Here is a 15,119-nt window from a genome sequence, read left to right as displayed (position 1 = left end):
GCACCTCACTGGGGCACATGAAAACACACTGGGGAGATGATCATGGACTCGAGTCCCCAGGAATTCTCTCGGCCACCCTCATGCCCAGCCCTTCCCTGTCCATGTGTCTGTCCATCTTCCAGCTCTGCAGCCATTAGTCCCACCCCGCAGCCCCTTACTCTGCCTGGCCTCGTCGTGGTCACTCTTGCTGCATGTGGTCTCAATGTGCATGCCCGCTTGGGTTCCTCCCACGCTGGCTCTTCTTGAGGACAGTCCCAAGCTTTTCCGTTCTGGATGTGCCGAGTGACTTAGTCATCCATTCATGGTGCTGTCTGCCCCAAGGAAACTCGACAGATCTACTTACTGATGAGGTAGGTGCACGACTCAGAGGTAGCAGGCTGGGTGGCCAATGGATACCTCTGTGTGTCCCTTGGGAATGCCCCACAGAGCCCCACAGGTTTGCCAGAGTACCCGAGGGTGCGTTGGCACACTGTTTGGGAGTCACAGACCTATGGACACAGTGCATGCTCTGTATTCACCTGCACATCACTTATCTATGACATGGCAATGGCAGAGTGACTTCAACAGGGGCGAGCTATCACCACGGCCCCACGTCAAGGCTGTTTCTTGATCGTTGACCCCTGACATTCCAAGACGCTGCTCCTCACAGTCAGTCAGATTCTCTCGCCGCTCATTTTTCTAGTTAGTTTTGGTCTAGGCGGAAGTGGAGGCACCAGGGGAGTCCAGGCTGGGGGAGGCGGAGGGGCAGAGTTCGGCCACGCCTTGAGTTAATGGTGTCTGAGGCCCCAAAAGGCATGAACTCTGGGTTCCATGATTTGTCCTCCAGTGCACTATGACCCCCAGCTCAGTCCTTTCCCTAGAAGGAGAAGAACAGAGGTCATTACAAGAAGCCTCTCTTGTTAGTGATGAAGGACACTCTCAGGGTCCTAGGGAGGGCACAAAACACTGCCAGAGAGAGGAATGGGCCGTAGGATATGGTCCTGAGCCTCCCGCAGCCAAGGCAAGGGTAGGAGGTAGGATGGCCTGGAAACAGGAGGGCTCCGTGATGCACCTGGAGAAACATAAGTCAATGGATGTGTTTTTGAGGGCAATTTTACCTAAAAAGAAAGCAGAGGCCTTTTACAAGAAATCTTATTTTCTTCTGACCCTTACTGAAAGGCAGGCATGAGAGGAGGTGGCTGCAGGGAGCAGAGTGGGTGGGGTGCAGGACACTGACCAGGACAGGAGGGCCACCAGGGAAGGGCAGGGGCAGGGCCCTCCTTTTGCCCTCCAGTGGAGGGAGGGGCTTTCCAAGGACTTCCTCACATCACTTGATTTATCCAGTAGGCGTGTCTCTCGTCTCACCGGCAGCCACCTGGTCACTCTTGATCAGGCCCAGCACCCTCTGGCTCCCAGCTGCCCCGAGGCGGAAAGCAACCCTGGGTCTCCGTTGCACAGCAGTGAGACCCTGGAGCCACACCTCAAAGATGGGACAGTGCAGTGCAGCCGGGCACCCTGGCCTCCGGGTCACCCCTCCGTTAGGCCTGGCCTCCCTTGTTGCTGGCCTCTGCCCGCCCTGCTTCCTCCTGCTCAGGCAGACCACACCGTGGCCCGCTCGCTTCCTCCTCTGGGACCGTCTTCCTGGGTTTCCAACTCCTCTTCCTTTCAAGACTTCTCTTTCTCTTCAAGTCAAGGCCATGTGGTAACTGAGACAAGCTCTTCCCTGAGATTGGGTCTGTCCTCAGCTCTTCCGCGGGAGGATTTCAAGCAAGAAGAGACTTAATAAAAGCACAACAAGGCTTAGTAGAAGAGAAAGAAGGGGAGGCGCCCTCAGGGAGAGTGTGGGTCCTCCCAGACAGGAGAGTGGCAGCTCACTTCTCTGCACCCCAGCTTTTAATGGGGAGGCTGGAGATGGTGAGAAGGTCCTGCTCAAGTGTCACCTCTCGGCTCTTGATTGACACTGCATCGGGTTCCAGCCTGAGGGTAGCTCTTAATAATCTTGAGCGGTCCGACAGGTGCTCATCAGAGCGGCTTGTACAGAGCAGACATAGCTTTGTCCCCCGCCACCCATGTTACCCATCTTCTTACTGTTGTAAGAGGAATGGTTTATAGAGCTAGGATCCAGCAGGGGTCCTGAAATAGCCATCTCATGAGACCTTGAGCGCCACCAATGCTGGGCTCCAGATTAACTTATTTGCTCTATGCTAAGTATTTTCTTTAACTCCTGACCCATTGTGCATGTCTAATTGCTATCTAACACATGGGTTCCAAGGCTTTGCACTGAGCTTCCAGAAGCTTCCACCTGGGGATAGAAACTTGGAGAACACCCATATTTCAGTGTCTGCTGAACATAGATGCCCTCAAGTCATGGTACATCCCCGTCAGGGCAGGGTTGGGATCCCCTCTTCCTGAGCCTCATTCCCCATATGGCTGTGGTAACCGAAGTTGCCCCTGTCCCCATGCCCCTGGCTCCTGGGATCCTACGGATCTGCCTGGCCCCAGCCTGCCTGCAACAGAACCACTCATGCAGAAGCACTGGCAGCTGCTCCTGAAGCTCCTCAGGAGACAGATGGCTCAGGCTCAGGCCCACAGCTGGATGCCCCCTCCTTACTAAGCGGACACCCCTAAGCCACGTGGGCAGGGGCCTCCCTTCTCACTCCTGCCCTCCCCCAGACTCCTTCAGCCTCCACACACATCCACCCCTTGGAATTGCAGCTCCCTCTTCCCTGGAAGGCAGGAACTTCAGGCTGAGTGGAGGCCTGGACTTCCCTCCAGCAGCTGGGTCCTGACTTCAGCCCAAGGACAGTGGCTCAGCCCAACCTCTGAGGCCCTGGGTGGTGCAGGATCAGAGAGATCCAAGCTGGATCTGGCCAGTGGAGTCACTGCAGGGGGCCTTCAGTGGCCTGATGGCTCCCCACTGAGCTGAGAGCTGTTCCCCCAAGTTCAAAGGGCCTCACCTCCCAGATCCCAGGAGATGGTTGCTATTGGGCCCTCTGTTTCTCTGGTTTCCACACAGGGAAGTTTCCATGGAGAGAGGATCAGTTCTGTACAAGGAGGCGCTTTGAGGCAGGTGGGGCGGGATGGGGGGCCACCTGGGAGAGCGAGGCAGGAGTCCAGGGAGGCTGACTTGAGTGACTGGGGGCCACCCCGGGGGAGGGGATGCTGGGCAGGGAGGCACAGACTTAGGGGGCTCACTTGGGAAGCGTGGACAGGAAGGGACCCTGGACGACGTCTGCTGTGGCCTACAGCAGGGCGGGCAGCAGGTGTGTGAGGCCAAGGTGCGGGCGGCAGACCACAAGGGTGCGGGGCTGGTGGAAGGCGCTTTTCCACCTGCCCCGGAGCTGGGCCCCGGCCGCCTTCCCTGCTCACGCTGCGGCTGCCACTGTGCAGGCAGCACCAGGGCAGGGCGGGCAACATCGGGCGAGGCACGCCCCTGGCTGCAGCCAGCGGAGCCCACGCTTCCGGTGGCCCTGCACTCTGCCGAGCCTTTGACCCAGAACTCCATGCAGTTCCTTAGAAAGCCACCTCCAGGTCCCCAGAGATGGTTTCGCTAGACTTGGGGAGGGTGAAGTGAGGCGCACCCCAGAATCCAGGCCGGACTGTGTGGCCAAGGCTGGGTGGTCATCCATCCCAGGACGGCAGGGGGACCAGAGCCCTGTGGCTGGGCCTGTGTCTCTCCAGCTGGAGTGAGGGGGACAGGCTGTGATAGCTCTGTGACAGAGACTACCCAGAGTTAAAGACCCTCACCGGCAGCGATGGAGCCCAGGGCTCTGGCTCCCAAGAAAGCTGGTTCTCAGAGGAACTAGAGGGTGACAGCAGAGGATCCTCACCCTGCAGGTGCCTGGGAACCCCAAGAGCAGCTGAGGCCTTGTGCGTGTGTGGGTGCCTAGAGGGAACCATATAAGGAAAATGGCCCTTGTGGCTGGGCCCTGGGGAGAGGTTACTTGGGAAAACATTCCCATGAGCTCTCTTTAAGCAAACAGCAAACCCACCCTTGTGGGACACCCCCAACTGTCCCTCCTGCCCGGGGCTTTCCCCTCCCCCAGCTTCTCCTGCACGTGCTGTGGTGTTTGTACGCCTGCATCCCTTCAGTGGAGAAGAGCTAGAACTCAAAACCATGATTATGGGTGCACGATTGCCCATGTGGAGCGCTCAGCCTTGGCGAAGCTCAGAGCAGACCTGGAGGAGTGTCAGGGGTCTCCAGCTGCGGCGCGGGAAGCTGATCTTTCTCTTCCTGTCCAGGAGCCGGAGCTGGTTGATACGTTGAGTAGGTTTGATAGGCGAGATGGCGGCATCCCGTCTGTCCTGGGAGTGAGGAGATGTATTGAATGTTCATAAGAGAATCTAGACACACTGAATCATGCTTTGAAGAGAATGCAGTAAAGGCCCCTGGAACTGGCAAGCCCAGAAAGAGGTCAGATTCCAAAACAGACTGTCACCTGAGCTCTTGCTAGGATTGGATGAGGGAAAATGCATTTTGGTTTAAAGAGGAAGGAAGATGATGAAAAAAGGTGAATTCCTAGAACGTGGCTGCAGGATTGAGCTCTAACCCTGAAGAGAGAGCCCCAGCCATCAACAGCATGCCAAACATCCCCGCACAGAAATCAATCTGAGGGGGCTTCGCCACGAGCTCCTTTATTACCTTCTTGTCACCTCCAGCGAGGACTTCACTCTGGGCCGTCCATAGATCTTCTTGGTTCCAGATGCCTTTTGTTTGGCCTCAGTTCCAGGTCATCCGTGTGAGCATACCCATTGCTCTGGGCCTGCGGACTGTGACCCTGAACCTGCATTGCCCTCGGGCTCGACTGCCCTGCGGTGCCCAGAAAGGCCTGAAGCGCCCCTCCCACAGAGGCCTTCGGAGTTTTGGCCTGGCTGTTCCTTCCAGGCAGCCCCATCGCCAGGCAGGAGGCTGGAAGGAGTTTGGATGTGATTTCCTTTTGCAGGAGACAGTGTAGGAGGTGGACCCCGCACGGTGTGCCGTGACAGATGCACGTAACAGCAGAGCCAGGGAGCTTGGGGGATGTTGCTGGTCACACAGCACATCCTGTGATGATCTCACGGGAGCTGCACTGAGTGGTCTCCCAGGCTGGTCAGAGCGGCAGCCCACCACCTGTCCCAGGTATCCCTTGATCCGGAAGTTGAAGTGCTGCCTTCTGCTCACAGGGTGGCCAATAAAGTCAGCTGCAAAACTTGAGGCCAAAGCAGTTCAAGGGCTTTTCATAGTCAGGCAATTTCAGCCTCAGCATCCGTGTTTTGGGTTTGTGGATGCTGCGGTGATTCAGACCATGCACTGCCTGTGGCAGGAGAAGGACCCTGCAGTAGAACAAGTCCCACAGTCTCTAGAACTGTAACCTTGCTGGCCAGGGAAAACACCAGGGTTGGAAATTCAAAACACAGTTTCTGCTGAATAGGCATCTATTTTGCTCCATAATATAGTAAAAAAAATGTGTAATTATAAGGGAAAAAAGGATAGGTTTCTGGGTGGTATGAAATGGGTTACCTTTAATAGTTTTCAACAGATGCAAATTGAAGTTTAGATATAAAATAAAAACCAGAAGGACAGGAATGGAATTTACAAAGGAATGGGATTTTACAAAGGCGTAGGCAGGGTGTATAGAACCAACAAGGAGAGGGGCTGGCAGCAGGGGAGCAGTGTGCAGAACCCCAGAGGTAGCACTGCACGTGGGCCCTGACAGGGTCCATCAGCAGAGAGAGGCCATCCCCTTCTGCTCCCTGGTACCCTTCTCCTGTCAGTGCCAACACCCAGGGGCCAGCAGGCATTGATGCTGTCCCTCCAGGCCTGATCCTAGGCACCAAGGAGGGTGGGGCTGCTGCAGGGGTCGTGCACAGACCAACAGCAAAGGCAAGGCACGCAGCCCCATGGCTCCCTCCTGTTGCACTAACTGCAACAATGGAGGGGCTAGCGTTGCGCTCTCCGAGTCTGCAACGCAGGAGGCGGGCCTAATGTGCTGCACTATCGGAGTTGGCAGCACCGGGCACTGGTTGGGGAAGGAAAGCAGACGGTGCACTGAGGTCTGAGGAAGAGGGGCTCTGTTTGGGGAAGATGGAGCACTTGTCACAGAGGAAGCTGCTTCTGCCCTTACTGCGTACAACCCTGTCTTTATGTGCTTGCAGTTAAGCTGGCCATACATCTTAAGGCCAAGCTGTGTAAGCAGTTACTAGCCTATTTGGCAGATTCTTGGTCCATAACTGAAAGTGAAAAAGAGCCATGTGAACACAGAAGGAGACAGTTTCACTGACCCTGAGCAGCTGTCACAGACCCCAGAACATCCTGTTCACAGAACACGGAAGGGAGGATGGAACCCCAGGCACCGAGTGGCCTGAAAGTCGCACGCCACATAGGCCTCCTCTAGGGGACTCCCTGAGTGACCTGAAAGTCGTGTCTGTCCTGACAGAATGCCACGTAGGCCTCCTTCCAGGAGAAGGCGCCCACACCTGTCCACACGCAACCCAGTCCTTTCACTCCAAGGGGACCCGTCAGAGACCTGAGATCTGTCACGCTGGACACCTGACGTGGGAGAGAGAAGAACCCAGGATGCTCGCGCCTCCTGAAGCTTGGGTTCCGTAGTTTGGAAATTCACACATGGGGTGGGCAATCTGAATAGTCTGAATGCCGGAAGGTATGCATGCAGCACTGGGGAAATCCCCAGCAACAGGGACAGCCCTCCTCCCCCCCAAGGCTGGAGGAGATCAGCAGTCCTACTTGAGGCCACCATGGCTTCTGCACCATCCTGCCTTTCTAAGTGACTGTGATGGGGGTGGCGATGTGGAGGCTCTTCCCACATGTTTCTATGACCTCGGATTGAAGCTGTCCTCTGGAGGTCTATCCAGAGGAGCACACCTTCGACTGGGTGGTGGTTCCTGCGATGTACATGCTTTATGGAGACACAGCACAGTGCAGATGAGAACCCTGATGGGGCTGGGCCATAGGTGGTAGAGAAAGGGCCCCGCAAGTTTCTAGGGGATGGGAGGGGAGCGAGAAACGTCTCATGCATGTAGAAGGTCCTGGAAATTTATTATATTCCTTTTCTTCTCAGAATAAAGGGCAGTGATCTAGCCTCTCATGGGCCATTGGTGGTCCCAGGGAAGGGACCTCTGGGAGCTTTATCCCCTCCGGGGACAAGGTCCTCTTTTCACCTATGGAAGGTGCACAGGTGGATTCAGAGAGACCTGATTCTCTTCACAACAACAAACCTCTTTGGTGAGTTTGATGATATGCTCTTAAATGCCAACTTTTGGTAACAGGAAAATGAAACTGCTGAGACAGAGACCACTGCTTAGCTGGGTGCCTGGAACATTTCAGAAAGTGGTAGACCAGATGGTCAGAAGCAAAGGAATTAAAAACAGGATCAAAATAGCAGAAGACAACCTGGACAACACAAAATGTCACAAAGAGGCAATCAGAATTCAGTCTTCAACCCCATGGGAGTGGGAAGATGTGGGGACAGAGTGGGAGATCAGAGGGGCTGAAGGAGGGGCTCAGTCAGGAGAGCGCAGCCTGGGGAGGAAGCAGACTGTCTTGCAGTGAGCAGCACGGACAGCACGGAGGTCTTCAAACACGGCTGACAGAGCCAGCCCTTCTGCACCAGTGCCCTGGTGCCTGGCTCCCAGGGGGCACCCGAGACACAGGGTGAAGTGCACTGTGGATGGATGAATGGAGGGAGGGTGAGTGGGGAGCCACATGTCAGCAAACTGCAAGAGGAAGACTGCAGAAGGCCTGTGGGTCCCCACCAGAGAAGTCAGTCCTTCCTCAAGGCGTTGCTAACACTCCACAATGCAAAAGGCACTTCCCAGCCCAGACGTGTAAGAAATCAGTCTGTAAGACATAAATCTGTTTTTACTGACCTCAAAACGAGGACCACAGAGTATTTTCCTGACAGCACTGACTGGAGACAGTGGTCTCAGACTGATTGACAAGGTGTGTTTCTACGTTTTCCTGGACCTTGGCAGAGAAGCTGGAGCAACTGGGAAGATTTAAGTGGATCCTCAAGCAGAGATGATCCTGGGCCTTGGTTGGTGCTGACCGGTGTGTTGGTCACACACGATGCATCTTTGAAGGAGAAGCATTCCTTAAAGAGTACTTGGTGGGAATGGACCTTTGTCATTCAGCTCCATTGCTAAAACAAAATACCTGAGATCTTTAAGTTAAAAAGAGAAAGGGTTTATTTGTGTCCACATCTCAGAGGTTTCAGTCCGTGGTGGCTTAGCCCAGTTGCTTTGGGCCTGTGTTGCACACTCTATCATGGCAGGCAGGGCGGAGGAGGCCTGTTCACCTCACAGTGACCAAGGAGCAAGGAGAGAGGGGGAGTGGGAGTCCCAACGTCCCCTTCCAGGCCACACTCCCAGTGGCCTCATGTCCGCAGCAGGCCCCACTCCTAAAGGTTCCCCACCTGCCAGCAGCATCTCACATGGTGGACCAAACCTCAACACGCGGCCTTCAGGGACATCCAAGATGCAAGCCAGGCAGGGCCAGGGTCTAAGATGCCGCAGCCAAAGTGGGAGCCGCAGTCACACCCACTTGTTTTTGGCCCCAGAACTCCTGAGGAGGGAGGGTCTGGCAGAGGCCCACAAGCTGTCACTTTGGTGCTGATTCTACTGGAGTCCCTGAAGTTCACGGAAGTGGACTTTCAAAGCTTTATCCCTAATTGAGAAAACATCTATTTTTTTTTTAATGTTCCATTTTGATAAGTTTTTGATACCTTTTTTCTCAACATTGAAGTACTTTCATTTGTCACATTTAAGCTTTAAAATTTTTAAGTTGAGGCATAATGGTGACAATAGTTTGAAAAACCAGAAAATGTCACCCCACGTCTGCCCCTAAGCATGACGGTACGGACAGCCTGCCTGAGGCATTTGCTAGGAGCCCGTGGACTGTGTGGGTCATGGTGTGGCCCCACCGCCCTCCTGGTGCGACTGCTGTCCTAACGCTCAGCCCTCCTATCCAGGTGAGCCCACCTGCCTGGACGCCAGCAGCAGCCCACCACCCAGCAGGGTCCAGCCACCAATCCAGCGTGGTCGGCGTCTTTCCTGAAGTGATTCCCCAAGGGGCCGTGGAGGGGCTGAGCGGGGGGAGCTGCAGCCTGCCATTCCTGGCTCAGCCATGACGCAGGTCAGTGTCTCCCACACCCAAGATGCACCATTTTTTGCTCTGAGCATTCAAAGCAGACCCAAATTTCCACCTTCTCTTCTGTTCAGGTGTCCTTGTTCCTAAACAGAGTACAAGCTGCACCAAACCACAGCAATACAGAGGCCACGCTGCCACCTCCCAGGATCCACTGCCCCACGCTGCCCAGGACCCCAGGTCCACCCATCTGTCCAGCCACAGTGCACCTTCACACGAAGCCTTTCTGGGCCCTGACGGCTTCCATCCGATCAGATCCACGGTCCCGGAAATTACAAGTCCTCCTGTGGCTATGGAGTGGGATCCCATCCCACAAGTACGGGATCTGTTTGTTGTTCTGTGGGCTACAGACTTCCTGATGCAAGATCATTTGGTTCAGAAATCACTCTACTGTTGGGAAATCCAGGGTGGCAGGGTCACCAGGGGCAACAAGGTGCGGAGCCAGTGGGGAGGGACAGCCCCAGCGGGAGTGGGTGACAGGGTTTTCCCAGTAGGTGAGGATTTCACTGGAGACCCAGGAGATCAGAGTCCCAAAAATCACTCCTGGGTCACCTGGCCCTTCAGATGACCTTGTCCTGCCTGAGTGTCCCAACACATGCAGAGGGTGGCCTTCTGTCCCCAGGGCCAGGTTCTGCCTGCAACTACCTTCCTCTCACTCTAAGAGAGGGTGCTTTGATTGATCTCCCTGTGGCCCTGGCCACAAGCACACTGCTGCCCCAGGCCCTGGCTCTTGAGGTGACTGCAGCACAGGTGGATGACTTTGCCTCCTCGGAAAATCAAGGTGTTTGCAGCACGTTAGCAGTGAGTCAACGCTGCTGCAGGGCCACCTGGAAGAAGCAGGCGGCCAGGTCCCAGGCACAGAAGAGAAAAGGACCCAGCATGCAAAGCAGACCCGGGCTCCAGCCCAGTGTGATGGGCTGACAGATCTGGCTCCACGAGAGTGTCACAGGCCAGACTCTAAGGGACATGACTAAACAGACTCCATTCTGCTCTGAGACTCCAGAAATGTAGGAAATAAGCTTCTCCCATGGGAACACCTGCCTCTGTGCCCTTCATCAGTTACTTGGTGTGACATGTTTAACAATACAGGATGACAATTTCTATGTAAAGAAAAATTGCTCTCTTTTGATTCCTATTGCTCCTAAACTATTTCCCATGTGAACAGTGATTGTGTGGATGTTAGTACCCTTCTTTAGTTTGTACCTGGGTAAGGGTCATTCTGACCCACTTCCCCCTCTGTCGATGATCTCATGATATTAATGTGTAATTTCGAATCATAGCAACAGACACTTACGATTACTGTGATTTTTGGTATAAGAACCCCTACAACACTGTGGTCGGGGTTGTTCTCCCAAAAGCCATTTTTAGGGCATTGTGTGAGACAGTCAGCCGGACAGCTTAATATAGACTCTCGAATTTGGACTTCTCAGTGGTGATCGGTCTGTTCTTAAGTTGTGCCCCATAACAACAAGGAGGGCTGAGGTGGTGCTGCTCAGGTCTCTCCTGAGCCTGGGCAGCTTCAGAGGAGGACTCATTACTTGGGGTCCAGGGGAGGTTCTGGGGTTGCTCTGCAGCCCTTGGAGCCCCCGGGCATCTGCAAAACCACGTCCAAGCTCCAGGAGCAGCGCAGTCAGAGAGCCCAGGCTGATGTGGCTGCCCGGGCTGATCCTTGCTGGAGGTGTGGAAGGGGACGTCCCTCCCACCACACTGCCTCCTCCTCCCTGGTCCCTCCCCGCCTCCTCTGTGATTTAGGCTCCTGGTATTTCCCAGCACAGCTGGACTTTTCTTTCTGAGGACCAAAGAGGAGAAAGGAAACTGAAAAGAAACCAGGATTGAGCCAGAAATGGAGTGTCGGAGGGGGAGGGGAAGCAAACACAGGGACTTCCGGTCACACTGGAGGGCACACAAGGGACAGTCTGCTGATGTAAACCAGCCTTCCCTGTCGCCATGGCGCCATTCACACCAGAGACACTGCAACTCTTATGTGCAGGAACTGTGCTTCATCCCGAGGGCAAGAGCCAACAGCAAGGACCTGGTGCTGTCCCGGATGGGGTCCTGAGCCCGGTGGCAGAGGCCAAGATGCTGTGATAGGCCCATGCTGCGTGGGGGTGGGGGCAGCCTGGCAGCCTCCCTGCCTGCTCGCTGGGCATGTTCCTGCAGAGCCCTCCGTCGGTGCTCATGGCCAGAAGAAGCTGAGTCCTCTCAAGTCTGACAGAAGTAAGCAGCCCAGAGGGCTTGCAGGGCTTCCTGGGTAATCCCTGGGACAGGGAGAGCTTGGGCTCTCTCACCATGGCACCTTGCGTGGGTGGAGCCTGCACAGCAAAGGGACTTCTGCCCAGGCGCATGGGGCTGTGGAGGCCCCTCCCCTGCTTCCCACAGGCATTCTGAGTTTCTGGGACCCCATATTGGACCTGGGGCAGGTTGTGTGGGGTGGTGGATGGGTGGTGGCCCCGAATCCCAGCAGTCCTTGGGGGACTTGAGGTCTGGGACTGTCGACTGACCTAGGGGTGTGGAAGTGGGGTTCCTCAGTTCCCAAAGGCAACCTCATTCCCACGCACAGCCCATTCGTCACCAGGGAAAAGGAGGCCGGAAGGAGGGCCAGCGGCTGTGCTCTGCCTCAGGCCTCCCTGTCCCTACCAGCCTGAGAAGACAGACAGGCAGAACCGCGGGGAGGCCTCAAGCCCACAGAGAGTAGAGGGCCAGGAAGGAGATGCACTGGGAGATGCCCAAGGGCCCTGCTGCCTGGGACACGGAGAGGCTGGAGTCCCTGCTGGAGCGGGAGTGGCCCCAGGGAGTCCGGGTGAAGGTTCCGTCCCTGCTGCCACTAGAGAGGCTGGATGGGCTCAGCCTGAGGAGGAGCTGACAGACTGAGTGGTGGAGCGTGAGGTCAGAGAGCGACTGTGCGCTGGGCCCCTGTGGGGACCCTCAAGGCTTTCTCTCCCGGGAAGCAGTGTACCTGCAGCCCTGCCTGGCCTCAGGGGACGGGCCGTGCCACTTTCCTCAGCTCACCACCATTAACTGTAGGAGAAATGCAGGCTCAAAACAATGTTCATCGAGGAACCCAAGTGACCCTGAAGGAGGAGACTGTTGGCACCAGATCCTGAAACTCCCAGAGATAAGGGCAGTTCCTCCTAAGCAGAAAGTCTGTAAGAATGTGCCCTTCAGAATCCAATTAGGACCTAGAGTTGCCATGACAGTGGGGACTTGAAGTCTGGTGTCACCCTGTTGTCCTGCCGTCAGTCAAAATCAAGAGGCGGACCTGGGCCGGGATCTTTGGAAACTTCTCTGGGATCCCCAATAGCCCGAGTGCAGGAGAGGAACACTGTCCGTCTCCTCTCTGAGAGGACGCACTGTCTCCTTCAGAGGGTCCCCTGCCCTTCTCCTACCCCTTCAATAAACTCGTTCCTGTTACTGTGCATTAGCTCCAAGCTTAGCCTCTGGGCCACCATTTTAAATCCTTACCGCCACTTTATAAAGTGAGCTCCCTCTCCCTCCCTGGGGAGGTGCTTGCAGAGAAAACCCGAGTTGAGAGAGAGCTCGCTTCGCTACCGCCTGTTAACTGACCGACTAAAATAGCTTCCCCACCCCAAGCCGTCACTCAGCTCGTGGACCTCACCCAAGTCCAAGCCGGCCCTAGGAACACCAGGTCGGGCTCTCCCCGCCGCTCTCACCTACGCTGAGCGGGGCCGGGTCAGACTGCGACTGACAACTACAACTTTCTACGCCTGGATCTCGCCTGGCCTCCGTGCTGCCCGCGGCCTCTGTTTCCCCTTGACCAAGGGACGCGTCTGAAATCTTTCTAAGAATCGGGGTGTGAAGGGGTTTCTGCGCTGACTCAGCTTCTCGCAGGGCCCCAGCTTCTCCTAACGCTCCACTGATGGACACCACCGCCCCCTGGAGACCAGCAGGGCGGCGGGAGCGTCCCTTCCAGCGAAACCCAGGAGGCGGAGCGCAGGCGGGCTGCGGAGGGAACTGGATGGGAATCGCTTTCGTTTCCCACGCAGCGCCACCTCCTCCGCCTGGGGGGCGGCCCCGCACTGTCACTCCCGAGAGTGGGCGGGGCTTGGGCGGATGCATAAAGCCTCGGAGCCCTGGCCGCCTGCACTGTCGCTGCACGGGGACCGGTGAGTGGCCCGCGGTGGGGTTCGCGCAGCCAGAGCGGCGAGGGGACACGCAGAGGCCACTGGCCCTGCGGACGGGCGTCCGGGGCGGGCACTGCGGGGACGTTCCGGGTGCGGGGAGCAGTGATACCCATAAGGAGGCCCCGGGGTGCGCTCAGACCCCCTTCCATTCTAGTTCCACTAACTAGCCGCTGAGGCTCAGGGTGGAGCTTGAGGAACTGTCCCCTCGTCGAGCAGAGGGATGGGAGTGCAGGGGGTGGCGGGAGTCCAGGTGAAGGGTGGGCCCCGAGAAAGTGTCCGATCCACGGCTGCCGGGCTGTCAGCCCACCCAGCTGCTGACCATGGTCTCCGGGTTCGGTTTCCCGCTCAGGGAGTGCACGCCAGCAAGGCCAATCCAGGAGATCCCTGGAAGGGCGCGTGGGAGGGTCTCCAGGGATCCTGCAGGAGTAGCCTGGGAAGGGGACAGAGACTGGCTTGTGCAGAAATGCCCAAGTCCTCCCCAGCCTGGGGAGGAGGAGATGCCCACAGGATCTGGGGTCTTGCTGGTACCGAGGAGTGTCAGCGGCTGGGGCAGACTCAGGTTCAAGGGTCTGACCTAGTTTGCAGACATGACTTGGCTGTGCCTGGGGAGATGGAGAGTTGCAGGCCACCTGGAGACTGAGAGAAGAACTCAGGGGCCTGTGAGTCCTGCCCCATCAAGAACCTGGTGACCACTAGCTGCTCAGATGGGATTCTGGGAATGAGTTGGGGAAAGTGCCCATCAAAGATTTTTCTGGGAAGCCCATCAAGTGCTGCTAGCCCCTAATTGTCAGTCCTAGAGGGTTCTAGAAGAAAAACAAAAAAAGGCAAGTAAACCTTGGGAGGGCTATTTTACAACCTAGACTGAGCCACCTGGAGGACACCAGGGTGTGATACCCACTTCCTTAGGTTGTCCCCTGAACTGCCAGGGAGCTGGGCCCGTTATGCTCCTCAGGGGGGAAGGCTCTGAATCCTACTTCCCCTCCTGGCTAGCCTTTGGGGTCTGAGCTAAGGAATCTGCCCCACATGAATGAGCCCAGCCGACAGACTGGTGGCCCTCCATCCTGCCCCAGGGACTGGCCAGCACCGCTGGAAGCTGGCACCTAGTCTGGAAGACACAGGGAGACACCCACAGCCAGGAATCTGGAATGGAGAGGCAGCAACCTCCCACCACCCTCCCAGGGACAACAGGTGGCACAAGCAGGAAACTGCCCTGGGAAGGAACACAGTGAGCCCTCAGCACCTGGACAGGGGCCCCCACTGACCCTGCGCTGTGGACTGCAACAGAGCCCATGCACACCCGGGCCTCTGTACAGTGTGGCCACTCTTCCATCTTGGGCTGCCCAGTGGGGTCTGCAGTAGCGAGGGAGGAGAGCTGGCCTCCTCTGCAGTCTCCCTGCAGACAGAGGGCGCAGGGTCTGCATCTGGGAGCAAACTAGGGTGGGAGCCTGGGGTCATGACCCTGAAACGCTACCAAGATCCATGTTGGTGGATCTGCTTGGTCCAGGGACACCCTGCAGCTGGGTGCTCACAGCAGTGAGGGCAGAAACTGGTGGTAGTACTGAGACTTCCCTGTCTGCGTGTCCACCCTCATGCACACACTGATCCTGAAAGGGACAAGGGTGGTGCTTGCAGACCAAACACACAGGACTTAGCTTTCAGGAATCTCTGTATGAAACAAGCAGAAGAAGGTGATGAATTCCCGAAGATCCGCTTTGGTTGGTCCAAGTGAACCCGTGACATGGGGAACAAGCTCTGGGGACCCATGATGTCACCTGTTGGTGCACTAAGGCCCACTGAGGCAGCCCTGGCCCTTTTGAGGGACAGGTGGACGGGGTCTTCTCTATGGAGCCAGGGAC

General features: G+C 56.5%; 1 protein-coding gene across 1 annotated transcript in view; it reads left to right on the top strand.

Annotated features, from left to right (window-relative positions):
• The window catches only part of Fam3b (FAM3 metabolism regulating signaling molecule B), a 54,243-nt gene extending 44,102 nt beyond the window's left edge, over positions 1 to 10,141 (top strand). Inside the window, exons 8-9 of the mRNA XM_047565353.1 lie at positions 8,946 to 9,109; positions 9,196 to 10,141. Coding sequence (XP_047421309.1) covers positions 8,946 to 9,104 — 159 coding nt within the window. The 3' untranslated portion in view covers positions 9,105 to 9,109; positions 9,196 to 10,141. The remainder of the gene's footprint in view (positions 1 to 8,945; positions 9,110 to 9,195) is intronic.
• The last annotated feature ends 4,978 nt before the right edge of the window (positions 10,142 to 15,119 follow it).

The sequence above is a fragment of the Sciurus carolinensis genome, chromosome 9 (genome assembly GCF_902686445.1).
Source record: "Sciurus carolinensis chromosome 9, mSciCar1.2, whole genome shotgun sequence".
NCBI classification, from domain to species: Eukaryota; Metazoa; Chordata; class Mammalia; order Rodentia; family Sciuridae; genus Sciurus; species Sciurus carolinensis.
Note: the sequence above shows the minus strand (reverse complement) of the source record. Positions and strands in the feature narration are given on the sequence as shown.